General features: G+C 40.7%; 1 protein-coding gene across 9 annotated transcripts; it reads left to right on the top strand.

Annotated features, from left to right (window-relative positions):
- The first annotated feature begins 17 nt into the window (after nucleotides 1–17).
- tcf3b (transcription factor 3b) lies at nucleotides 18–27,280 on the top strand. Of its 9 annotated transcripts, none has more exons than XM_019269631.2 (21): nucleotides 18–377; nucleotides 3,516–3,612; nucleotides 5,638–5,710; nucleotides 11,141–11,214; nucleotides 11,898–11,970; nucleotides 12,450–12,490; nucleotides 12,732–12,864; nucleotides 13,418–13,464; nucleotides 17,733–17,832; nucleotides 18,024–18,124; nucleotides 18,413–18,536; nucleotides 18,725–18,783; nucleotides 19,553–19,628; nucleotides 20,173–20,237; nucleotides 20,468–20,665; nucleotides 21,087–21,195; nucleotides 21,481–21,628; nucleotides 21,919–21,972; nucleotides 22,730–22,962; nucleotides 23,083–23,260; nucleotides 23,681–27,280. In XM_019269631.2, the coding sequence occupies exons 2-20, from the start codon at nucleotides 3,538–3,540 to the stop codon at nucleotides 23,226–23,228; spliced, it is 1,929 nt and encodes a 642-aa protein (XP_019125176.1). In that variant the 5' UTR covers nucleotides 18–377; nucleotides 3,516–3,537; the 3' UTR covers nucleotides 23,229–23,260; nucleotides 23,681–27,280. The 9 variants fall into 9 exon arrangements, with proteins under 9 accessions (XP_019125176.1, XP_027145703.1, XP_019125175.1 ...); XM_027289902.1 differs by having other exon boundaries at nucleotides 19–377; nucleotides 18,027–18,124; nucleotides 18,443–18,536; nucleotides 21,084–21,195; XM_019269630.2 differs by having other exon boundaries at nucleotides 19–377; nucleotides 18,027–18,124; nucleotides 21,084–21,195.

Here is a 27,280-nt window from a genome sequence, read left to right as displayed (position 1 = left end):
TTTTTTTTTTTTTTTTTTTTTTTTTTTTTTTTAGTGCGGAGGGATACGGTGTTGCGTCTGACAATGTGGACGGAGGTGGTGAAGATGTCTACGAGAAGAATGAAATCATCTCAGTTGTAACAACAAAAAAGGAAGACGCGAGATTAGTTACTATAATAGATTTGTTTGCACACAGACTTGTTACATTGAAGCAAACACGTGGGCTGCTGTGTGAAAAACAGGCTTTTTTTTTACCGGGACAAAAGGAAAAGACATCTACGGTGCTCCAATGCGTTTCATGCACTGAGGTCGAAATTCTCTTGAAGTTTTATGTTTTTCCCCTCGCGAGTCTCCGCTTTTCTTTTTACTGTTGGATATCAGACACTTGGAGAGGAGAGGTAAAGAAAAACACCTTCTTTCACTTCATGTTTTCAGGGGGGGAAGTTGCATGATTTTCGATAGAGAGAGGGGGGAGGTTTTTTTTTTTTTTTTTTTTTTTTCTCTCTCACTGACACCCTATTTTGACGCCTGCAATTTTCGAAAAGTTTTCGGGAATGTGTGGTTAAAGCGGGGGATGTTAAGTTTTTTGTCTGGGTTTGAGGTTGGCGAGCCCAAGTGTGTGATGGTCTCCGCATCGACCACGGAGAGGAGGAAATTACTCCTTTGTTCTGCACAAAAAAAAAAAAAAAAAAAAAAGGGACTCGACTTAACGTTTAAAATGTTTTTAGTCCTACCTTTAAAGAAAAACACACGAGCCTCATTTTGTTGGTTTTTTGTTTCTTTTCCTCACCGTGTGTCTCTCTTCGCCACTTTAGCATTGAAGCTAAGCAAATGTGGGAATATGAAATCTTCTTTTTCACGTTGTGTAATGTTGGGTGAGCATTTTTTAAAGCTAACTTTGTTTGTGGTGGTAGTGGTGGTGGGCCTTTTTTTTTTTTTTTTTTTTTTTTTTTTCTCACATGGATTTTCCACAAGGAGCCAGAAACAAACTTTCCATTAAAAAAAAAAGCCTTTAAACATTCCTTTATGGATGTGTCTGGCCACCAGCTAGACTTTTTATTTTATTGCACATTTGGCAGGAAATTCCTCATGCTCCCACCCCCACCGTCTCCTCCACTCAGCTCCCCTCATAATGCACGACTTGAACCCTAATATGTGAAAGAAAGAGCTCCCTATTTGTTGCATGAAGTTTCTTTTTCTTTCTTTTTTTTAAAAAAAGGGGGAGCATTGCTCTTTATTCTCCTACTTGTTTTTGTTTTTTTTACACCTCATTTGTTCACTAGCTTTCTCATTAAGCCTTCAGGATGATGTCAACATAGTTCAATATATATATTTTTCTGTTTTATATAAGTTGCCAGCTTTGGCCCCTAGGATGTGGCCTAGTGGAGATGGATCAAATAATACACATCCTTAATGGTGCCCTAAGATGTTTGCCGGTGCTGTCGTTGTTATAAACTATCTGACCTCAAGAGGGGTTATTATTCATAATAACACGTTTCTGGCACATCCGTTTCTTTCGGACAGGATTTGAATCAACAGTTGAATTTACTGCTCAGCACGGCGGCCCTTGTTGTTCACCACCCCCTGTAGTAATAGCATTGACATAAACATGTTGTAGTTAACTTACTTTTATTTAACATTTAACAGCACATGCACAGCCCATGCAAACAGAGTTGTGCCTTTTCAAATATATATATATATATATATTTTTTAGAAAAGCAACTTATTTTAGCCCCTTTTTATTATGTTGAGGCAGCAGTACATTTAAGTTCCTGCTATGAATTTATATTAAACACTATTATTCTTTGCTGTTTTCTGTTGGGCTCAGTTGTTTGTTTCACTGGAGGTGCAGGCTCTTGTAGTGGAAAATGTCCTGCCTTCTCTGCCTTTCCTTGTGTGGGGTGACAAAGACCCCCTTAATCTGCTTGCTTCAAATATTGATCCAGCAGTAGCTGAAGATGCCATTTTGTTACATTAAGCCCCCCCATCCGTGTGCTCTCCCCACTCCCATTTGTCTCAGTGGTTAAATTATATATATATTTTGCGCATGTTTACGTTTTTTTTTATTTTAGTTGTGTGCATGACCTGTGTTCTCGATTTGGCCCGTCTTATCCAAAAGTTTTGAAAAGCAATGACAGCCATGTTCCTAGCCTATTTACACTTGGGGCAGTGTGTGTGTGTGTGTGTGTGTGTGTGTGTGTGTGTGTTCACTTCCTTTCCTTGTCTCAAGGTTACATTAGTTCTGCTCGCCTGAGTTCACTAGACTTGGACTGTACTGTTTGTCTATCCTGAAGTGACTTATGTTGTTTTCCCACATGTAGAAAATGATTTATTACATTTTTAGTGCTTTTGTTTGTTTTTTTGCTTTCGAGTGGTTCCTAATTTCTATTTTCATTTCGTGGCATATGTTTTCTATATTCCAGTTTTTCCTTTTGTTTACATTCGACCACTCGCCTTTCTTCCAAAACATCCATCTCTTTTTGTTTTGGTTTTTTTGATTGCATCAATTTATGCTAGTGCTGTATTATAAAAGAGGCTGTAAAAGCACACCACCTGTTGGTGTCCGAGTGCCTCTATTCCTCCACTCGCTCCCCTTTACCACTAGTTCCCTGTGAGGCTTGCAGAAGCACCGCTCAGCATCAGAGAGCGGCCTCGGGCTTGCGTTGGAATGCAAAACACAGGGTAAATCTAGTATTCATGCTCACTGTGTCATTTGACAAGGTTCTTTCTGAGTTGACATATGGTAATTTGGTAATGACGTGTTTGCATACAGTCATTAGCTCTGCCTTTCACCCCTATTTCCTTGGGCTAACAATAGTCCCAATTATGTCTGTAATTGTAAATGTATTACATTCTCTTTTATGTAGCAATGATCGACATATGGTTGTTATTTGCCAGGGTTGCTTAAAATGAAAGCAATTTTTTTAAGTCATTACTTGGTAGTAATTTGACTAGGGGGTAGAGTATTCATCATTTCATGGTAGTGTCTCTCTTTTCTATTTGGATGTGAAGGCAGTGTCTGGCTGAAATTAGCATTTTTAAGTAGACCCGGCTAAAGTGTTCATTGTTAAGTAGCCCATAGTTGTCGTGTTTTCCCTCATCGGTCCACATTTCAGTGAGGTGGTAATTTGAGCTCTATGTTTTGGACAGCTGCGACTCCGTAGACGGTCATTGATTTTCATACTGTAACTTCTATGAAAATGCGTTTCACTCTGAAAATGACAAAAACAAATTTGATGCGTTTGCAATGAGAAAGTTTCTGGGGGTATTTTGTTGTTTCTTTTTTTTTTCCCTCTGTTTTGTTTTTTTGTTTGTTTACAAAACAGAAAATTGTTGAATTAGTCCTGCATTGGTATCTTATGGGAGACTAACAAACCTGCACATATGAACCATCTCAGGTTTTTTTGATATAGCAAGGGAGGGTAGTTTGAATCATTCATTACCATCATCCTCTTTGTTTTTTAAGAGCTACATGTAACTTCTCTTTGTGCTTGCTAGTGCCATTAAAATCCTGTATCTGCAAATTTCTCTCATAGGGTTTATTAGAGACTGAAGGGTATGAACGAACAGCAGCAAAGAATGGCTGCAGTGGGAACTGACAAGGAACTCAGCGACCTCCTGGATTTCAGTGCGGTAAGAGAGTGGGAGAGCAGTCTGGGTGGTTCTGGGTGGCATTGGGAGGAAGAGTTAAAGAGAGTGCGATACAGGTCTGGGTTTGGGCAGAGGAGAGCTGGAGGTCTGAATGAGAGAAGAAGTGGGGACGGGAGGGTGAAAGGAAAATCAGTGGGTAAAAACCTGCAACAGAAATTTGTCTTGTCTTTTCTTTTTTTTTCTTTTTTCTTTTTAAACAATAGGTCGTGTCAGCTCAAGATATTTCCATCCTTCATTCTTGGCATGCAGAGGTAGTGCTGATTTTAAAGAAATAAAAAAATAAATAAGTGCTATATCTCAGGGTGACTGGTGATGAAAATTATTCCGTGTTTTTAATATAGTTTATTCAGTTGTGTAGGTGTTTCAGAGATGTAGCAACAAGGAAGTGGATCCTTACTACAATGAACTGGTATCCACCAAAAAAATGTAAATAGTGAACCAGAAACGGCCGCAGGAAACTGTGGAAGTTTCACCCCCATTCGTCTTGTTAACAGAATCAGAGGGGGAAATATTGTTTTTATAAATACGAACTGGGTTGATCAGACAGCTTCGGCATGTTCTTCTTGTCATATTTTTAGTCTTTCTTTCAAAGGTATCCCCCAGACATTAGCTACAAAGTGGATATTCTGTTCAAGCTTTTATTTACCTGTTTCATTTTGTTGTGAGGCTTTTGTTGAGCTTTACACTGACACAAACATCTCATAGACCCCAATGGAGCTGTGTTAGTTTCTTTTTAAATAAAATGAATAGCTGGTAAGGCTAAATTGTCGGCTATGGATAATTATTATATATGGGGCACAACAGGTAACTCCAAACTGTGACTCCTCTAATGAATATTTGTCAGCAGACTTAATGTCCCATGAGATTTCTTTTGACAAAGTACAGTTGATTAATACTGAAGTATGTATACCATTGCGAGTCGTTGACGTTTTATGATGTGTAACGCCGGGGACCAGGACTCGCTTTATCTTTTTAGTTTTTTTTGTTGTGTTTTGTTTTTTTAAAGCGTTGTTGTTCATGAATATTGTTGGAGCTCAATTATAATGAGTTGTGATTCAGTCAGCTGCTTTATTAATGTAGTCCTATTCTCTGCCACACCATGGATATTTAAAGGAAACCTTACCCCATGAAAGGAAAGCACTCCTTGTTGTGATGGGGGGTTTGTGGGAGGTTCTCATTAGACAGTTGGGTTTGTGTAAGAAGCTCAGATTGATCAGCTGCCAATTTGTATCAGCAGATGTTCCGTCTAAATATGACATTGATAATTGGGTGAGAAACTGTCGAACATTGTACAAACAAATTTCCTCCTCTTTGTTTATTTCCTGGCGAGTCAGAGAAATGCACGCTAGATTGGCCGCCGAATAAAGGAAAGCTAAAAAATGTTTGAGATATCTGCGACCAAATGTAACGGAAACAAAAGATGGTGTCCAAATCGGTTGTTGGACTGCGTACACGTACCCTGTTTTTAAAAACACAGAGAGAGAGGGAAAGAGAGAAGGAGAGATCATATGTAGCAGTGGCAGATTGTGTTATGGTGTCCTAGTTACAAAAAGGTTTGGTTTGTACAGTTTGGTCACTGAAAGATGCCACATAGCAGACATGTAAACCGCATCACAGCCTCATGGTAAAGCCCACAGTGGCTCTGTGACAAAACCCAGTTAAAGTCGACACTGCAGGTTTTTATATGAAATGATATGTCTGAAAAGGTTCATTTTAAAATGCTCTGTATTTGTTTTGGGAAAACTTACATCTGTATTTTTTAAAAAATAAAAATCTCAAGAATGTTTATAACCTCCTGGGATCTTTATTAGCATGTTTTTACTGTTGTGCTGGAAGTTGTTTTTAATCAGTGGTTGAGTCGTGTTTTTTAAATCTCACTTTAGACTAAAAAACACACCACTGAACGACGTGTATGTGATGTCTTTTTTTATTAGTGGAAATAGGATGTGTGAAGTGTGCCGTCCTTTGCTTTGTTAGTTACGGTGTCTTTCCTCTTTTGTCTTGCAGATGTTCGCGCCTCCAGTAGCCAATGGGAAGAACAGGACAATGACACTCGCCAGCAGTCAGTTTGGTGGATCAGGTAAGCTTTTAAGCTTGATATGGAAACATACAGTAACTTTCTCTAAATTCGTGTGTACTGCATGCAAATGTTGGTTTTCATTTCTGCATCATTTGGTTGACGTAAACATACTTGTTTCCCTGTGTGATAACTGTCACTGCATGCAAGGCCCGGCAAAGCAACAGACTAATTTAATGTTAAATCTGTGGCTGTTAGCTGTGACAGTAGAGATGCAGAAATGGGGCACAAATCGACACGTCGACACAATTTACAGCTGATAGAAAACTTTAAAGGTCAGCCCCGACCAAATCACAAAATGTATTTTCCCACGTAACCCTTGAGGTTTCGAGCATGCAGACAGTTTCAGTTTTGTTTGCTGACGTTTTGAGATCTATGCCAACGCCCCAGTAAGTAGAATAGAGGTGGATTTTATTTTTAAAAGCTTTACAAAGCTAGAAAAATTCAAACAGCCACGTATATTTCCAGAAACAAGCGCGTGTTAATCCATAGACGTTGCTGATAACAGAATAATTTTCTACCAAAGTAGGAAATTGGTATCGGATTTATTCTACTATTTGTAGTAAATTGAGCAGTGTGCACGTTTTTTAGAAGAAATTCCCATTTTGTGACATGTTACAGCTCGATCTGTGCCTGTCTGAGGTTGTCCTTTTTGATTCTCATCTGAAAAATGACCCATTTAGACTACAACCCTGGTCCTTTTATAATTGTCTTAAATGTAGCATTGACACTTGTTTGAGACACGGGCGGAAAACATGGACTGTTGCTTAAATGTTAGCAGACTCAAGATATTCTTAAAAGTATAATTTGAAACCGCAGATTTATTGATGGCAAATGGGTTTTTGTTTTGACATCTGTCGGATCATTTTTTCCCACTTCTTTAGGTGGTCTTTGTTTGTGTATTTTAAAGTGCAAAGTAGCTGCAGTTAACCCCCACAAACACCTGAAGCCTTTGGGCGAGCTTTTCTCTCTTCCTGAATGTTATTAGTAAGTTGTGTTACTTTCGTTCCTCTGTCACCTTGCCAACCTGCCGTGTGAAATCGAGTCACACTCCCCAGTGTTCCCCAGAGTGAGAACTTGGCCACTGAGGAACAAAGGCAGAAAAAGGGGCTTATGGACTTGAAACGACTCCCCCACCCTGAAGTGTAAAACACTCCTCCCCCAACACGGCACAGGCCTCTTCCCCCCACTGATCTGCAGGAAATGGCTTGAGTCCGAGACAATGTCCCGCACCCCCAGCTCGCACCCTCTTAAACTGGCCCAGCATGCAGTGAGTGGCCAGAGTGGGAGAGGGAGCTTGTTGAATAGAGGGATCAGCCTGTGGAAGGCAGGATTCTGTTTGTTTCTATTACAGCAGGCAATTACTAAGCAGTGAGGAGTTAATTCCTTCCCCCCTCCTCATGTCCTAAAGTGTGGCCCTCGGTCATTGACACCCATTTTAATGCGATACTTCAAGCTGTCCCATTTAACTTTGGGAGATCTGCAGGTACCCTGTAATAGCACATGCGAGTCAAAATGCTAACATCTGCGAATTCCAGCCCAGGAGTTTTTCTCGTAGATCTGTGTCACGTTATAACTCACGCAGTACAGAGAGTACAGAGTGTGTCTGTATGAGGGAAGAAAAGCCATACGCAGGCCGTATTTATGAGAAAGAAAACTGGAAGATTAGCTTTAATAAAAGTGCTGCATCTGTCAACAAGACCATCGTTTGAAACCTGATCCAAAAGACTGCTTATTACTCCAACATATGATACGGCTGTGGGCCTGGAAACCTATTTATTCAAGAAATGATGACCATTAAAGAGCAATGTCCATCTATGACGTCACTTAGGCCGCTTGTATATTCAGGGACCCAGCAGCGCGGGAACGGCAGCGAGCAGCCTAGTGGCCCACCAGACCACCTCTATTCATCAACACAAAAGTGCTCAGAGGGGTGCTAATTGCATTAGGCGTCCTTCTCCCTTCCTCAGTGGTCAGAGAGTCTGTGTGTGTGTGAGGTGGGGAGTGCAGGGGAGAGGAAAGAAGACAGGATTGGCAAGAAGTGTGGGATGTTTGAGAAGTAGGGGAGGTAGAGTGTGACGGTGTGTGGTGGGAGCTGGCCAAGCCCACAAGCCTTCAGGCAGGCGTCCCCTCTGTCACCTCTGCAGCTGCTGGCAACGTCTCCAACCCCCCTTCACACACACACAAACACACACGAATACATGGGACACGACAGGCTCACTTCCCTTAGATCACAACAAACAGCATTTGGAATTTACACATGTGGTCTCCCTCTTGGTGACTCGCTTACTAGATACGTGTTTGACTTTTGCACTCTCAGTTGTATACCTGCTGTATTGTGTCCTGTATTTCACTGTGCATCGCTGGGTTGTAGTTGGAAAATCTAAGCCCTCGGAAAGAGGAAATCTCAAAGGAGAGTGGCTTCCTTCTTCAAATAAATTAGATGTTTTCAGAGCCTGCAGCCGTGAGAAGGCTTTGTGGCTCAGAAAATAAATATTTTTCTGGGTTCTGGTTGTGAGTCAGTATTTGTCTTGCCATGTGACTTTCACTGGAAGTACATTCACACCAGCCATGCCAAAATCTGGATGGATGTGATATACGTCCAGAGAACCTGTTGTTTTCATGCCAGCCCCACATTTCTTATCTGCATGTCTAATTAGTAGATAATTCACGGCACATTCAATCTTAATTCTATTTCCCCAGTTTAGTCATTGTGCGATGTTGACTGTTCAAGTGTTCGTCACTTTATGTAACTCCGGTTTGGCAAAGAGTTTGGTTTTAATTGATTAGTTAGCACTAAATGCAGTTCTCGAAAGATAATTTGAAGACAACAGCAGAAGTGCATACTGAGATGGCACATTGACCTGAAGCATTTAGTGCCAATTAAAAACAATTTTTTCTCAGTTTACAAAAAACATCAGCACAGATTATAACACATCCACCAATATTTGTAATCCAAGTTATCAGAATGATGTGATACAGAATCATGTTTGTGTTGTAATCAACTCTCGATACATTGAAAGCGTCTTTTCTTCTCCCACCAATATGACGTGAAAGCAGAAAACCAGACCGTTAAAGTACATGAAGAAATGTCTTAAGTATCACATTGATTAGTGTGTGTCATGACAACCAGTTGCAGCTACAGTAGATGAGAATTGTTTTTAATGGGTTGGACAGAAGCACTACTGGGCAACCAGAGAAGTGAAAAGCTCGAGTGAAGTATGTGATGAAATGTGGATGAAATAAAGCCCAGATTAGGCAGATCGTGTTTGTCCTTTTTTAAAATTTCCTCGAGAATGCAGACTCTTAAAGTGTTCAGAGCAGGTTTTTTTAGGTCACAGGCGAAGGGTTGGTTTTAAAACAAAGTACTAAAAATATTTTTACTGGCCAAAATAATTGATGTAGGAGTACATCGCTGACCTACTTTGAATGGTACATATCTTATTTTTACAATTAGTCTTTAAAACTTGCTTACTTGTTTTGTAAAAGAACAACACAGCAACATACCCAAGATCTAATATTTACATCGCACATGTAGTGACCGGTGTAGCATGTGAACCCAGAGTGCCGGTTGTTTTTAACAGCAGGTGAAGTGCGGTGGGTCATTTTAATCATTTTGGTTGTCTCTCAATATTACACATGACAAGAGATTAACAACAATAGAAAGATCTCTCTTCTGGCATAGCTGGGCTCTCCTAGGCTGGCTGAGCGTCAGTGTCACCTCAGCAGCTCTCCACCTTGTTTTAATTGCCTCAGAGTTAATTACTCCAGTAAGTGTGAAACAATGTTGTCAGACTTCTCCTGCACAGCCGTGCTTTCACTCTATCCGCTGCACCCCCGCTGGCCAAATGGAGGCTTCATAGGCGGATGAGTGGTGGTATTGAAAATAGCTGTGAAGATTATGAAGTTACACTCTTCAGCTCTACTTGTTGGCTTGGTAGGTCGACTTCAGTGCAGGTTGTTGTTGACGGTGATGATGTGTAATTTTGTGGGTTACCTGTTACAGTTTTTAAGCGTGTAGTACATGTGAAAATACTTTGTGGTCTACCAGCAATTTGGATGAAGTCAGAGTGTCTTGAAGTTGAAACACATCTTCATTGCTAGACTAGAAGTAAACAAGCTCGTTGTTGTCTCTCCTGTGTGGTGGATTTTTTTAATCTAGCTAATTTGATATCGCTTTTCATGGCATCAAGCTTTTTGGCTGAAGCGTCTTCATAGAAAGTCTGTCGTCTTTATTTAGCAGCAAGCCCGTCACCGGCGTCCTGTGCCATTGGACATGGTTGACGGTGGCGCAGCGCTTTATTAGTGCCGTGGCCTTTCAGCGGGGCCGATCTGACAGTGAGCGAGGCTGATCTTTTGAGGTCCCCTCTCCTCCCTGCTCGCCTGATTCTCCATGCAACTGGCATCAGCTCCATAGATCACGGCTGTCGCAGCGTGTGTAGGTGCTTGCACCGCTCTGTTAGTCTCATCACTCATTCTCACTCGTCAGCCAGGCTGCTGATCTCGCCCAGACCCCTATCACTCTGCCTTCCCTCTTGTTCCTCCCCCTCTCTCCCTCTCTTTCTCTCCCTCTCTCTCTCTCGTCCCCTTGCTTTCTCCTTCCACACACTCACTCTCTCTTTTGCTTTCTCACACACATTTTTTTAATTAGGCAAAAATCAAAGACGAAATATGAATATTCATAAGGAAGCTGCATTAATATGCACAATTATGCAAATCAGCATGCAATTAAGGCTTGTGTCTCCAGAGAGCCTGGATAGCATTAGTGCATAAGACAGGGAGAAGGGGATGATGGGGGTATTTTGGAGTTTTCTGCTCCACCAGTCTTTTGGCCGTGTTTTTCCTTTGTGCCACACATCGGCTCTTTCTTTACCTAAAACATTGTGCGCCATGATTTGGCTTTATGTTTTTGTTTTTTTATTATTTCGTGTCATTTTATGTGTTTGTTTGCATCCGGGTGACTGAGTGGAATTTTTTAAATGCGATTTACATGACATTTCATCCTTTTGGATTACATTAGGGATGTGAATGGTTAATTTTCTGCTATTCAGTGACCGTAATAAACACTAATGGGTACACTGAGCAGCTTTTCCTATGTTTTTTTTCTTTCAGTAATGGTGTTACATTGCATTGCATCTTGAATGCGACAGCAGCATCTTCGATCAATAGTGATGCGCTCTCTCTCTCTGGCTTGTGCCAGACCATTGTGGCCACTTAAGACCGCTGTAGGGCATAGTGACAGGTTCTCTTGATATGACGCCAACATCAAGGCGTTTCTACATATCTGCGTTGACACACAGGATAATAATTTAAAACTCTCATTTGGGAATTGCTAACATTGTTCACAGTGTCGGTTCAACATGCTTCTTTCATTTCTACTTCTAACCGGCTGGTCTCCCTACCTGTAAATATTAACAATATGTCTTTTTACAGCAATAGATGAGCGCAGCGGCTCTGGGTCTTGGGGATCGGCAGAACAGAACAGCCCCTCTTTCAGCCAAGGACGGGTAAGATCTAAATACACACTCTCTCTCACGCCTAAGTCGCACACGATTTTAAGTTTGGAGATCTAAGCATCAACACCAGATGCCATGATATTGTCACACACTCACACATGTTCAGTTAATCACTCTGCTGTAGATGAACACACACACACACACCCCTTTCCCTTACCACCACAACAGCTTAGTGCTTTTTCATGCCGTGTGCCATGTTTGATTTGAAGTGGTAGTTTTACTTTCTACCTAATAACCTTGGCTCAGGATCCTGCATTGGCAAGCTCTCTGGTAGCCCAGAACCTCTGTGGAAGCCCACCGGTAATTGCAGCTTCACATCCGCTGTAACGGTCTTGGCACAACTCTGTGTAAATACAAGGAACAGGGGGTGAAATAGATGCAGCAGGCTTTGATTACCACAAGTTGATAATTAAGAAAGTCGGTTTGAATCCCTCGAGCTGATGCAGATTTGTTTGGCATGGATCCTGTTAGTTAGACAGAAAAGCAGAGGGAGGGTAACCACTAAGGTATATAGGTGTGCTAACAAGATGAGGATGGGTAAAGTGACCATCGTTTAGACTCATTTGTTGGTCCAATGTTAGACCTGCATGTGTTTTATTCACATTTTTCTCATCTGGTTTTATTTTCTTTAAGGTTACTCATGACGTCTTGTGTTTACCTTTTTGTTCCTACAGGGCTATGCTGAAGGATCCCACTACAATGACCATGAAGGCTTGTCCTCTCCGTTCATCAGCTCAGGGGTCGCAGGTATGTTCTTTAAATAATTTTGGCGTGATGAAATTTGTTAGCACTTTAGCGTAATGAGCGTATAAATTAACATCTCAGTGTCAGAGGAAATGTTGCCTTATCACACTCCAGCTTTAAAATAATCATGTTGATAACGGCACATTCGACTGTTGTGCATACTTTATGACCGATTTTGTTTTCTGGGTGGCAAAGTGTGTACGCGTCTGCGTGCATGTATGTGTGTGCGTGCCTGTGTTCATTCGTCGAGTGTTGGGGATGTTAGGGCACTGAAGCAGAAACCTTCCCTAGGGTTTTGTCTGGCAGGCGGATTTACGCAGCTGAGCGTACTGAGAAAGAGGAGGGCATCTCTGGACTTTTTGTACTTTTAGAAAACCTACTTTTCATTTGTTTTAGCCACACACAATTGCCTTTCTTTAATGTGCGTACTCATGGTTTCACTCACATTAACGTTTAAACAATCTTTCATTTTTATCTCACAGGTAAAAATGAGAGGCCACCATACCCTCCCTTTGGAAGCCAGGTATGCTGCCATTTAGTTTATTCCTCGCATCTTCCCACAAGGTTATACATGTGTGTGTAAGAGCTAAATTAATGTAATCTGTCAGACAAAGGAAGCCCTGTTTTCTCACTTCTCTTTTCATCTTTAAATACTTTGAAATAACGGTCTCAGTTCCTAGAACAGAAGTGGTTTATACTATGCTCTTCCACGCCTCTGTAAGTATTATTAGTAAAACCTTGTTTCTCTGTTTTGTTTCTCCTAGCCTGGTTTTCTTCCTAGCGACATAGCAATGCCCAGCCCAGATGCCATGTCCCCCTCTGGCCTGAAATCTGGCTCCCAGTTTTACCCGTCATACCCCAACAACCCCAGGAGAAGGCCGCCTGATGGAGGCATAGGTAAGATGACTGAAAGAGACATGGGCCATTGCCATTCTCCCTCCTGTATAATGATTATTTTCATTTTTAATGAATCGGTACATCCTAAGATATTAATTTTGATGGATAAGTTAACCAGAAAATACTGACCTTTGAAAGATCTTTGGTGTTTTTACTCAAACAATCAATTAAATATTAGAATAATATTACACCTCTACTGTTAACACTTACCTGTGCAACACATGAGCTTATACAAGTGTAGATATGAAATGGAGCTAACTGAACCAAAGGTACTTTTATTACTTTAAATCCCCCCACCCCCCATTTTCTACAAATCGTCTCAGTGTGTACAGGTGAATGCACAGGAACATTCATTCACACTGTCAGACACGTACACACACGCTGCTGCAGTGTTTTCTGTTTTGCACTCGGAAATAGAGCACACAAAGAAATTGCACCTGAACTGACATAACATGTGCAAATGTGTCTTAGCTCAGTCCTTATTTGTGTGTTTTTTTTGTTTTTTTTTCTTCCTCTCACCTTTTTCTTGGTGTCTCCGCCTGCCTGTGTGTAGACACCCAGCCAAAGAAGATTCGGAAACCCCCTGGCCTGCCGTCCTCGGTGAGAGCTTATTTCTGCTCGCCTTCACAGCTCAGAGCCAGTCCTTTCTTTCTCTCTCTCCTACTACACACACACACACTTGCTACACATAGACACACAGAGAGAGAGAGACACACACACACACACACACACACACACACACGCTGTTTTCCCCACTCTGCTTGAGCAGTTCTGTGACAGACAGGGGTAAAGACCCTCTGCTCTGTCAGACTCTGTGAGCTGACAGTCAGGCAACTCAGGCCCCAATAAACATCATCACTGTGGTTGTCTCTACACTACACTCAAGTGGTTTCAAGTGGTGTTCAGGGTCTGGTTGTCATGTAGACAAGCAATTTTATAGGATTTTGTGGTACTTTGTCAAGTCTAGTAACTTACCTTCTTCAGTGGGCCCTTTGGCAAGAACACAGAAGTCCTGGATTTGGGTAATGAAGGTACATATGTTTCAGACAACAATTACACGAGGGGTTAAAGTACGTTAGTGGATTTGTCAAGCCCAGAGTTTTATTAATCTTTTGTTGAATCTTTTATCTCTTATCCCTTTTTTTTCATTAGACAAGGACAATGTAGAAGCCATTGAGGAAGTTGTTTGGCTAAATAGAAAATATCTAATCTGTCTGGCCAAAGTTTCACTTCTTGGAGTATCATTCTTTGAGTTTTAGTTCCTAAATATTAGGTTTTTTTTAAATTGTTAAAAGGTAAGCTGGATTTCAATTTGTGAAGCAGGTTTAATACAGGATATAGCAGAGTGCTGTTGAGCCCAAATTTGAGCTCCAAGCAGTCGTGTCATACAGTTCTTTGACTTACTGTACCAAGTGTCACATTTTGTCAGTGGGCCCAGAATTCCCAGCAGCTGATGCAGCATGATGGCGACCACACATAGCTGGAAACACAAGTCACCGTTGCATGATTGAGTACATACTGAATGAATATCACTGTTAGCTTAAAGACAAAGAACTGAATCAGGCTGCAGTTGCTCACATCATTCCCATTTATAGATTATTTCCATTCGAGTCTCGTCTGTTGATTACCTGCCAGTCCTTCCATACAGTTGCAGCTAAAGTATTTCAGAGATGATTCAGAGGCCATTTGTTCAATATGAATGCCACACAGCATTTTCAACACAACACTAATTCCTATTAATATTTTCTTCTGCAGATCCATGAAAGTTCTTCATGGTCCTGAACCAACAGATGCATGCCTTTTTTTTGTAAGATAGCAAACATGATATTTCAAGTCTTGGTAGTTGTGGGTTACAGTTGCTCTTCGAGCACGGTCTTGCTGCTACGTGATCACAAGTATGAAATACTGCCATTGCACAGAATATTTATATGAAATGCTTATGATGAAATGGCAGCTCAGGCAGCAAGGCTTGGCTCGGATAGCAACTGTATCACACATTACACAAATATTTTATGTAATCCAGTCCTCGTGCTACTGTCTCAGATAACAAGAGTGACTTGTGTGCTCGGTATGGAACCTTTGCATCGCCTCGCTTGTGGCATCTGTGAGTCAGCAGCACCGGCAGAGAGTGGAAAGAAAGAAAGAAATATTAGCTTGTGGTATATGTTGTTAAAGGAAATGAGGTTTTTAACGGGTCACGTACCGGTACGTTTGCTGTGTGATTTCATAATTTTAAATGTTACATGAATTTTGATGACAGTAGTTGAATGAAAATTGACTCATGATTGGGCAGATATGCGTTTCAATGCATGGATGAATTAAATTCAAAGGATTTATATGGCTAACTAGGTCCAAAGCACACAGCGATGGATGCGTAATCTGGCAGAAAATGAAGTGAAGCGTTACTTGTGTTGTGTTCCGACTAGTTTGAGATAAAGTTGCACCAAATGCAGCTGCTGTAGCCGGCTGCATGGATTGTGTGGGTTCATATCAGATCGACTAATAGTCAGTATGGAGACGGATCAGCGTCGAACCTGGTGAACTTGCTGCTTGGCACATTACTCGATGGCCATTAAAGAAACCCGAGTAATCCGTGATTTGTTTTCAGTGCTGCCCTCCACCTGTGGGTGTTGTCGTGTTGAAGTGGCTGCTGAAACCTTTGCGTGTAGACACACTCCGCCGCGGTGACTGCATCACAGAGATTGAACGTGAACACTCTGTCTGGCCAAGGCCCCGTATCTTTTCACTGTCTGAACCTCAGTCGTTCCCTGCAGTGTGAACGATGGCCGTGTGGTTTTAACGCGAATGATGAGATGTGTGTGTGTGTATGTGTGTGAACCCCCCTCCCCCACTTCACCCAGCCCTCCGCCTACGCTTCACCACATGATGGCCTGGGTGGGCCTCCCCCTGTGAGTGACCCAGTTGTGAGGCGCGGTGCTTGCGAGGCCTCTTAGCCCCGTGTCTGAGCCCAGATTAATGACTGCCGATGATGATCCTGTGGTCTTTCCTCCCTCGCACACTCCCTCCCATCCTGCTTCTCTTCACCACCCTTTCAAAATATTCTTCGTGTTTTTTCTCTTTATCTACTTTTTGTTACTTTAATCATGTTGCTATAAATCAGTAAATGGGCAAATAATAGCTGCCGTGTAAAGGCCATTCCTCATTTCCCTTCAACTTCCCCGACTTCTGTAATCCACCAATATCATTACACCAGATCCTTGCCCTAACCCTGTGAACCTTCACCCCGACTCACCTCTAACGATCACACAACATGGAGGAACTTCTCTTCTGCCCTCTAGTTGTCCAGTGGACTAATCACAAAGTCCTCATGGTTGAGCAAAGTGGTTTGAGGTTAGTTTGATGTTAATCTCCATCTACTCCCCGCCCCTTGCAACAACCCATGTTTTTCTAGTGTAGAGACCTTTACACGGTCATAACCTGAATTACATTAAACCCCTATTAGTTGAGGATTTTACCCTAGAAATCCCCTTTCTTCCTGAGAATACAATTATCCAGCAGCACCAGTCATTGTGTAGTTCTCTGTTCCCATCTAGAGCAGCAGGATTCACTCGACATTGTTCCCCGTGAAAGAACAACTCAAAGCCTATTGTTAAATGAAGCCATCTCCGTCATGTTTTCCCCTGAATTAACCGTGATCATTTTAAATCCCCTGTTTCCTTCACACTCCCCTGGCCATATCAAGCTTTGTTTAAGTCATTTAGATTACCTTCTCCTGTCCCCCCTCAACACCCCTTATCTCTCTACCCATTTCATAAATCATCAGGGCCTTCATTTTTTTCCCCTCAATCCTCCCCCTTGCCCCTTTACCACCCCCCTACCCACTGCAATCTCTCCCTCTCTTCCTCTCCCTCTCTCTTTCCCTCTCTCTCTCTCTCTCTGACTGGATCCCAGCCCCCATCTCTCTCCCTCTCTTCGCTCCCTCTCCTCAGCCCAGCTGCCTGTGGAGTTGGATGTGGTCCAGGAACAGGCAGATGGCTCTGTAATTAGAAGTGCATCTCTCCATTCCCTTTCCACTTCTCCCTGTTAAATCAAATTACAGAAAAAATCCCTTCTCTGGATTAGCATTCTTTGCAGCATAGCCTCTATTCTCTTTCTCTCTTCCTCTATCTGCCATGCACTACAGAGGGAGAGGGAAAGGCAGACAGAAAAGTGGTGGCTGACAGTGTCAGGAAAACTGAGGGCTTCTCATGTCCGTCTTTTTATCTGTGGCTCTGGGGCGAGGAGATGTGTGTCGCTGAAGGCCCATCATCCATTTTTGTTATCAAAATGTTGATTGGACTCTTTAAGGTGCTAATATAAAACCAGAGCTGTCCATTTTCATGTTTACTGTAATCCAATCCTCTGTTTATGCCATACAGAATGTGATAGTTTGAGGGTATTGCTAGCAGTGTGTGTGTGTGTTGGCTCACTGAATGCATGGTATGTGTGCGAGTGGATACTGAGTGTGTTATAGGGAGGGGCTGCAGGCCAGGCAGTGCGATGTCACTGGGGTCCTGGGAGCTAGAGGAAGTGCTCACTGTGCACTGGGATTCAAGCCGTCGCTGTGCCCAGCATGGCATGGCCGCTGTGTTCTCCTCCACAGGCGAGGAGCCGGCCTGCCTCCACTGCCGGCAGACTCCCTCTTGCCATCTTGTGGCCACTTGAAGCTAGTGTAATTAAATGGTTTTCAAAAGGCAAGGGCTAGGGGTGGATTGACCCTGTACTACTTTGTCTGTCATGATGCTCAGGGCTAGATAGAGCACTTCTTTATTAAAATAAAATCTAGAATCAAAATATACACTTAAGTATATGATTATTTTTTTTAAGACATCACAGTCTAATTGCTGACGGTCTGCATGTTTGTTTAGGTGTATGCTTCCACATCTGGTGATGAGTATACCAGAGACAATGGAGGATATCCCGGTGCTAAGCCTGGAGCTGTCTACCCTGGCTCTTTCTATATGCAAGGTAGGACCTTATTATTACATCACTTGTATTAAATTGTCCTGTTATCATATTTGTGGTGGTGGTGTTGTGTTTTTTTTTTTTTTTTTTTTTTTTTTTTTTTTTTTTTTTTTTTTTTTTTTTTTTTTTAGTTTTTTTTTTTTTTTTTTTTTTTTTTATTTTTTTCTCATGTTTTCTTTTCTGCTTTTTCTCAGAAGACCCCTGGTCGTCTTCTGGCTACTCTGCCATGCTGGGTAACTCTCCTCACATTGGACAGCCAGGCTCCTTCTCTGCAATTAACCCACAGGACAGGATGGTGGGTACAATCCCATTCTAGCCTTTTTGCTCATGTTTTTGTTTTTTCATTTCATGTTTGTTTTTCGTTGCTTTCTTTATAATAACTCATGTCTTCTAAATGTGGCTCTTGAAGCAATAACTCTTCATCATTCACTTCCTTTTTGTTAAATCAAACCACATGTCATGTAGTACCTAAGATGTTAACAGACTTCATTCATGAATCTAAATGCATTTGTCACATTGTTTATACATTTTCTGTGAGGGGTGTTTGTGCCTTATGGAGTTACTTGTGCCTCCCTTCCTCCAGAAGCGTCAACCCCTGCCTCTGTCCCCACAGAACTATCCTCTGCACGGCAGCGAAGTCAACGGCTTCCACTCAGCCCCCACCACATACAATCACACACCCGCCATCAACGGAGAAGGCATCATGGGTAAAAAAAAAAAAAAAAAAAAAAAAAAAAAAAAACTTTTTAAAATGAACTTCCCATAAGTATCTTGGTGGTCTGTCAGATTGAACTTCCATGGTCATTTGATTTATTTTTTTTGTTGTTTGTTTTTTCCCCTGCCAAAAACAAATGAACGGGTCATCTGACTCACATTATTTATTTTGTCTCTGCAGCCAACCGAGGCACCACAGCTGGCAGTTCAGGAGATGAAATTGGGAAGGCTCTTGCCTCAGTGAGTTTTTCTGTTTTGTTTTTTTTTTTCTTTCGAATTAAAGCTGGGTAATAAAACAATTACAATAATTTCCCCAAGAGTTTTGTTTCCTCTGACAAAATAAGTCTTTTATGTTGGGGAAATTCATGTGAAGAACAAGTAAGTGTACTTTATCAACTAAGGATGGGGACGCTGACAAAAATGTTCTGTCAGTCGTTTAATATTATTCTGTTGTGGCCTGATCTGAAACAGATGAATCAAGTCAGTCAGTTGTAAAATATGCTGAAGAAACCTCCCAATAAGTGAAATGGTGAAATTTAGAGGCCTAATAAATTGTTTGCTGAAATGTTCAGTCAGAGCCGAAGAAGCCTCTTAGATGAGAAGTGAAACGTCTTCACAGATCTACAGTCAAGTCCTGTTGGCCCAGATTTAACCCTTCTCAAAGCATCATTGTGTTTTGTCTGTGGATAAGTAATTGGTTTAAAACGGTTCAAGCAGTTGAGTCACATTTTGGGCAGATCTACCACAATTAAACCCTGAAACTTGAAACTTGGTCAGGCTGACAGAAAACATACATTTACCCAACAAGGTTTAATTGCTCCCTACAATTATTAATTAATTATTTAATTAGCTGGAACTATGAATGTACTAGTGACTGATTGTGATATAGAAGATATTGTATCATATAGTAAAATGTGTTGTGATTACTTGACTAAATTACACTGAAAATCATAGTTATGTATTCTTGAATTGTGCCATAATATTTGGATGCTTTGATCACTTCTTTCAGATTTACCCATCGGACCACAACAGTAATAACTTCTCCTCAGCTCCATCTACTCCTGGATCTCCTCAGGCAATTGCAGGTACTGTTCAATTCTCATAGTTACTACTTGTATGTGAAAAGTTATGTTGGGGCAATTAAAGGCAGCATTCTCCAATCACCCAGTAACACGTCCTCTTAGACGCCAAAGAAATCTCCATTTTCATAAACACCTTATTTATTCTTTAAAAGACCATGTCCTTATTTTACTGACACCAGTTAGGTACTACCTTGCTTCAATGTGATATCCATGTCAGCTTAACAGCTGAGTAAATTTTGTCAATCAGAAGGTTGGTAAACTGAGTTCAGGTGGTTTTTATCCTGTGCTTTATTCTCGCTCATAAAACCACAAATTTGGATAATATTTCAATTTCAGCCAGAGAATACCGACATCAGTCCAATTTATTTAACTTGTTCAGTTTGATTGCAACCTTGTTTTTGGCACACAAAAATGAATCAGTTGAAATTGTTGGAGCAAAAATGATCCTCTGCATGTTTAATGTTCTTCAGCTCAGTAACGTGTCTGCAGCTCCATCTGCTGTAAAGTGAAGAATTAACACTGTACACTGTCCCAATATTTCTCTCAGCAGGAGCTCAGTCTCAGTGGCAAAGACCAACCACACCCAACTATGAAGGGCAACCACACGCACTGGTATGTTAAAACATTTTTCTACGACATCAAAGCTAATTTGAAGCAAGACATTGTCATAATGTAATATTCTTCTTGCCTTTTTTTAGATGCTTATTTTAGTTAAATGCACAGTAAAGAACAAAAACTGTTTAAATCATTGAATTGTTTCTCAAAAACATACTGTGTTTTTATTTGACTTTCTTTTGTTTGTCATATTGAGATCTAAGTACGTGTCTTTTGCATTTATGTAGCAGAGTAAATTGGAGGACCGTTTGGAGGAGGCCATCCATGTACTGCGTAGCCACGCTGTGGGCCAGGGCCCTGGCTTAGAGGGCGCCCACTCCGACATGCACAGCCTGCTGTCCTCAGTACACAACGGGGGCCTCGGGGGCCTCTCTCCAGCTTTCCCCAATGCTAGCCTTGCCCTCAGCAACAGACATCCTGCTATGGTGAGTACCATACACTTGAACATTTGGCTGTTTGGGTAGCTTAAATTCAGAATGTGTTTGTTGTAATTACCAAGAAGAAATTAGTGGGAAAAAAACAACAAAACCATTGAAACTCGAATTACTTTTATTTCCACAAGGAGCAAAACATGTCAGTCATTTGTGCCATCTGCTGACCAAAAGTAAAATAGCAAGCAATACAAAGTAAATATTCTTTTTATGCATCATGTTTAATGAGTTAAATAACATTAGCTACACAAACATATTAGCAAACACTCATAACATTTTAATTAGTTACATCGTTAAGTAAATATTTGTTCTCAAACAGTTGTGGACTTTTTTTTTTTTTTTCCTTTGTTGCAACTCCGTCTTACTTTGTCATACTTTGTCGTTCTCTTACTTTGTCTCCTTCCTTCATCAGCAGGGAGGGAAACACGAGGAGCCCACAGGCCTTCCACCCAGCAGCACTCTTCTGCACGCTCATCACGCATCCGGACCCACACCGTCAGCTGGCCAACCGGAAGGCTTTACCAGTAAGTCTGACTCAATATCGTGGTACTTGCAGTTCCAGTCAATGGAAGTGGAACTCCACAACAGCATGTCTTGTACTTTGTGGAATCATGGCGTAGTCAAACATTTGGTTTTGTGGCATTGACAGTGTACATGTACAGTGATATGCATTTGAACCACTTCCAGTAATCTCTGCTTAACTTTATTAGCTTTCTTCTTTCATCATTAGTCCGGTTACATTCCTCTTCTTTTTAGAGAGGTTTCAATGCTTTGGAACATCGTCCTCACATTTATGTGTTTGTCTCTAGGTCTCCCGGGTGGCCTGACCCGCTCCACACACTCCTCCAGCAGCTCGGACATCAAAAGAGAAGACAAAGAGGATGATGAAAACTCATCTGTTGCAGACAAGTCAGATGACGAAAAGAAGGAGTCCAAGGCAGCGCGCATTCGAACAAGGTAAGGTTCTTGTTATGTTTTCTAGTCTTTGCACTTGAATTTCATGAAAAAAGAAAAACAAACAGTATTATAATGTTTTTGGTTAAAACACAAATCCAGAGTGCAAACTATCCTGCAAAGGTTGGGATTGTCTTGACACAGTGCCAGATATTTGAATATAAAGGAACCTATTTAAAATATCTGCTACAAGGTTCAGTGTGTCAGCTGTCCTGTGTGTCCCACTGAATGCCCAGACTATGTTAGGTATTTAACAATGTTGAAATCCCCTTCCCTTCATGTCACGTTTTCAGAAAGGAGGCGTTGACCCTCCAGATGCTCTCTAGCCTTTCAGACCAGAAAGATGAGTAAGTTTCTCCATTAGAGGATCAATTTTTTTGTGCTTTGTGGGCTCTTGCCAGACATCACTCAAAGCACATGTTCATGTAGCTTGTGTCTAAACTGACTTTTGTTTGGCAGAATCACTGTAATAAAATTTTATGACATCCTGAACTTTATTATCCATCACTGACTTTTGAGTATTTATGTACTTAGACTGCAAAAGAGTTTTAAGGTTTTTCTTGGAAATATAAAAACATTTACTTCAGTAAAAATATACAACACACCAAATCAAAGACGTTTTGATGACTGAAAAAAGGTGCAGGCCGAGGCTGCAGCTCATTATGCCTTCTCTTCTTAAAGAACATAATTTGTCGTTAAACACAGCTGCAAACAACACCCGCACACACACACACACACACACACACACACACACACACACACACACACACACACACACACACACACACACACACAGCTTAGTATACTATTAAAAGTGAACATATCAACTTCTGTGGGATAAACATTTTGATGAAATGATTATCTGCAGTGGGTAATGCTGTTTTTTGGATGATGTTTTTTCCAGTGTTCACTTTGTTTTATATTATGCGTTTAATGTCACACCGTTTAATGCATCCATGTGCATGTGCACAGTCCTTGCGAAACTTGGAGCAACTAAATATCTAATTGGCATGTAGTCTCTAGCATGAACACTAAAATGTTTGATGTGTTTTTGAAATTTTCTCTGGCCTGTGACTTCATCATTCCGTCTCCATTTGTAATTAGTCCAGAAGAGGATGACGAAGACCTTCCCCCTGAGGTGAAGATGGAGCGCGAGAGGGAACGGCGAGTGGCTAACAATGCCCGCGAGCGTCTCAGAGTACGGGATATCAACGAGGCATTTAAGGAGCTTGGGAGGATGTGCCAGCTGCACCTCAGCCATGACAAACCTCAGACCAAACTTCTCATCCTGCACCAAGCTGTCAATGTCATCCTCAATTTAGAACAACAAGTCAGAGGTCAGTCTGCAAAGCAGTACATCGTGGATGGGAAGTGCAGTCATGTTTATATTTTAAATATACAATTTGTGAATATTTTATACTGAGCGGGCTTGTTTCTCTTCTCTCTTTCTCCATCAGAGCGTAACCTTAACCCCAAGGCAGCATGTTTAAAACGCCGTGAGGAGGAGAAGGTGTCTGGGGTGGTGGGCGAAGCACCCATGCAGCTCTCAGGAGGCCATGCTAGTATGGGAGGAGATGGCCACAACCCAGTTGGCCACATGTAACACCAGGCAGGCCTTCAAGATTGGCAACTAAAGTAATTATTTAGGAGCTTACCTACAATTATATTGAAGTTAAAATCCTTCAGATTTGTTTGCCACGTGTATTTTTGGTGAATGTCAAACGTCTGCTTCACGTTTTGCTAATTTAATACTTGTAATTTTAAAAAAATTATGTTAAGAGTTGAACATTTTTAGTTAACAAGTACAGTAATTTACAAGGAAGGCAAATTAAACCTAGCATGGAAATGGTGGACACAAACAATGAAAACTGCTATATAAAAACATAATTACATGGCTACTTCTGGAGAACGTGATTTTATGTAAATCTTAAGGATTATAACTTCAAAATAAGGAATGCACTAGTTTGTAGTTCAGTATTCTCCTCAGTCTCTTGTTGATGTCTTTGTTCTATAGGAATACTGTAACATCTTGTTTGTGGTCCTTCCTTTTCACAGATCTGGTGGTGTTTCCTTGGCTGTCAGAGGATGTGGCCTTAACAGATTTCTTCCACCCATTATTCTCAGTGTGTGTGTGTATATGTGGACATGTCTGTGTATTGTCCGTTCAAGTTTCAAGATGCACATTCACACACTCGTACACACATGCATACTGCCAAAACTGACACAGCCTGTTTGTCGCACTCCCAACCATGACTACAAGCTCAAATGTGAAGAACTTTTTTTAGTTTTGCTTTGTTTTATACATGTAAGAATTTTTTTTTTCTTCTTCTTCTTGGTTTCCACAAGCTGATGGAACACCGGAGTACTTTTTGTCCTGCCACAAATTGGGACTTCACACACTGCCGAGAGGTGCTCTTGTGAAAGAAAGGAGACCTAAACAAACACAAATTGAATCAAGGATTTGTGCCTAATTGTTACATGTTTTCTATTTGACATTTAAGCAAATTGCTTTACATGTGAGGAACATTTATTGTGAGGGATTGCTTATGTGTATGAGCAATTATTTTTAATGTATGTCATTCCCAGCGTGATGGTACAGTCTTACATATGTTATGTAACCAAGCCCATAGTCGAAGTTGAATTGTCTAAATTCAGTGACCTTTTCTTGATCTTATCAGCAAACGTTTGGGGAAGGCAATGGAAAGGTCACAAGGGAAAGGTCAAAGTTTTGACAGTCCAAAAGCAGCTTAAGAAAGACGGGAACTCTGACCCCAGAGGCAGTCTCTGCCTGAAGCCCGGTCTCCTCCCACAAGGCGCATCTGGAGACTTGGAATAGAAGACTCCTTCCTTGAAGGTTATGAATTATCCAGTCTGTCAACTACAAAACTGTTCTTCCTATTTGTTGACCACGAATTCTAGAGTTACTCCAGTAATCCCTTGTCATAGGTTCAGGTTTTTGTACTGCTTTATGTACTAAAGCATACACAGACGAGACAAAGCACAGTTGTATAGGTTTAGGCTGGACGTTAAGTGTCGACCTGTTGTGCATTTCAGTCCCTGAAAGTCTTGCATAAAAGCCATTTGAGACACTTGCTAAGTGATCAGCACCACTTAGTGCTCTTACTTACCTGAAATGGTTTACTGAAAATGCCAGCAGACTTAACAGCTCAAGATCCCCCCTCCCCTCTTGAATCGATGTTTGATAGAAGACAACAAAAAATTAAAAAATCTGGGTTCCTTTTTTTGACGGCGGGATCTCATCAGTCCACAGTTGTTTGAAGCAGACAAGCCTTTGTGTAACGGAGGCTTTCCTTTTCCTAAATGAGCATTCCCACTGAATTACAGCCCCTCACCTTCCTCCTGAGTAAGTTTGTCGTCATGTTTCTTACTGAGAGAAGTGTGATGTGTAAATTCACTTCATACATTACTCTGATATGTTTCATTTTTCAAAATTAAATATATATAAAAATATATATTTTTTTGTTAGTCTATACATTGTAGATTTTTTACATAAATGGCAATATTAGTTTGAAGTTTAGAGTGTATTGTAGATGAGCTGAATAAGGGGATATTTGACATTTAAAGTGAAATTGTTCATAAAAAAAAAATTAATTCAAAATTGAACCTGGATGGCAAAATGACAAGGGTCAACAGATGAAAAATGTTGAAAACGTTTGGTGTATCCTTTATTCCAGTTTTAGTTGTAAGGCTTATCATCAGCTACCCAGATTAATTATTTCTTTCCATTTGGGGGTTTGTGGACAGCGTGTGTGTGCCACAGTCCTGTTGAAGTGTTCTTACTTTAGCAGTGAGGCACTGAGGAAAAATGTGGGAAGGGATTTTTGTCTCTAACAGTAATTATGCAACTGGTTTTTGAATGTAGCTACCATACAAATGTGGATCACTTTCATTTTCAAAGTTGTGTTCCTTTTTTTTTTTTTCTTTTTTTTCTCAGTACAGTATAGTAGTTTTCATTTCACCTTTTTTCTAATGTCTGCCCTCAATCAAGTGGCTCTCAGTGTGCAGCTCACTTTCTAGTAAGCCTGCGCATTTATTTTGGCGGCAGACATGGGTATTTGGGTGTAAGGTAAAGGATAAAATGGAGAACAAAACAGTGTTATTGTGATGTTATTCCCATGTCATGTCATGTTGTGAATGGTTTTTACCAACATGTAATCACAAATGGGAGGTAGAGCATTTTGTGTGTTTAATTTCTACAAAAAGAGATGAAGAAAAAGACCTATACAAATCAATAGTGTGGCCTTTTCATTCTCAAGACTTAAGATGACATGATGGGAGAGTGATACCTTATCAGTGCCTGAACTTGTATTTTCATTTAAGACAGTTTTATTTTGTGAACCATATCATTTCATTTATCATGGAGATTAAAGAGGTACTTGTTCATTCCCCCACCCTCCCTTCTCCTAATGCTTTTTTCAATTTTCAGGAAGAAGTTTAAATGGTATAAAGAGATTTTCTTTCAGTGTATCTAGTTAAATAAATAAATGTTACGTAGATCTTGTTTAGTTTTTATTCCTTTTTTTTCTAATTATTCAACTGGATTATATTGTCCAAACTGCTGTTTTAGTTAAGGTCATGGGTCCAGGTCATGAGTTTTCTTTCTATCTGCCCTATATTGCTAAATCAATTTGACATTACGGGGTTCAAGAGATGCTGCTTTTGGCTCTGATTGTCTGCTTTTGATGCACATTAACATGTTTCAGTGTATGTGTTGCTTCAATTTCAAATGTAGGGGAGTGAGTTTTATTTTTCTGTAGTAGCTGGAGCTTCTATTGACTTGGAGCAATTTAAATTCTGTATATCAGAGTGCAAGCCCTTTGCTGCAGTGACTTTCAGTATATTTAGTCTCCAGTGACAATTTTTCACCTCTGACCTTTTACTCTTCCAGCTCTTTGACGGCGTTGACGGTGACTTTTTGTGAGAAGTTCTTATCACTTCTTTCAAAGAGTTGTATTTGAAGTTTTGCTTTTTATTATTACAAGATCAATAAGTGTAATGGATATTGCCGATCTATCTGTTCCAAGGGAAACTCTGACTTGATGTCATTTAGTATTCTGTGAACATCCCATTAGCCTACAACACATGCTCAAATTATTTCTTTGGGGGAAAAACCTTTATTTCTTAAAACAAATCTTTTGACATAGACACAGTTTGAAAATCTGCAGAAAAAGCAACCCGACTACTGCAGGAGCACATAATGTCAACAGAAAATTACAATATTACGATGGAAAATGTTCAGTTGACGGGCTTGAACTTGTTTTTGGTATCAGAAAGCAGTAATAAAACACTTGCTTTCAACAATTTTGTCATATCTTTGTTGAATTAAAAAAGGGGGGGAGACTATTGAGTGTTATATACATTCACAGGTACAGAGCCTGACATCATGGAGTGAGGACGCTGACTCCTGCAGGGTCCTCAGAGTGCCTCACTCAATCTTTCTCTCGCTCTCTCTTTCTCTCTCTTTTTTTTTATATATATATAAATCTATATAGTTGAGAACTGTCCTGTATATAACAGTAATGTAGCAATAAATGTGCCATTTTTAATAACAGATTATACCTTTTCCAATGTCTGGCTTTTGAATATTGTATACATAAAAAGGAAAAATAAAGGAAAACATTGTAATAAAGGGTT

The sequence above is a fragment of the Larimichthys crocea genome, chromosome XVII, assembly GCF_000972845.2.
Source record: "Larimichthys crocea isolate SSNF chromosome XVII, L_crocea_2.0, whole genome shotgun sequence".
NCBI classification, from domain to species: Eukaryota; Metazoa; Chordata; class Actinopteri; family Sciaenidae; genus Larimichthys; species Larimichthys crocea.
This window is presented reverse-complemented; position numbering and strand designations above follow the sequence as displayed.

Excerpts from the sequence above, each read along its gene's own strand:
- tcf3b (XM_019269629.2), top strand. The coding sequence starts at position 3,538 with ATGAACGAACAGCAGCAAAGAATGGCTGCAGTGGGAACTGACAAGGAA. Across the intron at positions 11,971-12,449 it reads CATCAGCTCAGGGGTCGCAG|GTAAAAATGAGAGGCCACCA; the intron begins GTATGTTCTTTA and ends TTTATCTCACAG. Across the intron at positions 13,465-17,732 it reads CCCCTGGCCTGCCGTCCTCG|GTGTATGCTTCCACATCTGG; the intron begins GTGAGAGCTTAT and ends ATGTTTGTTTAG.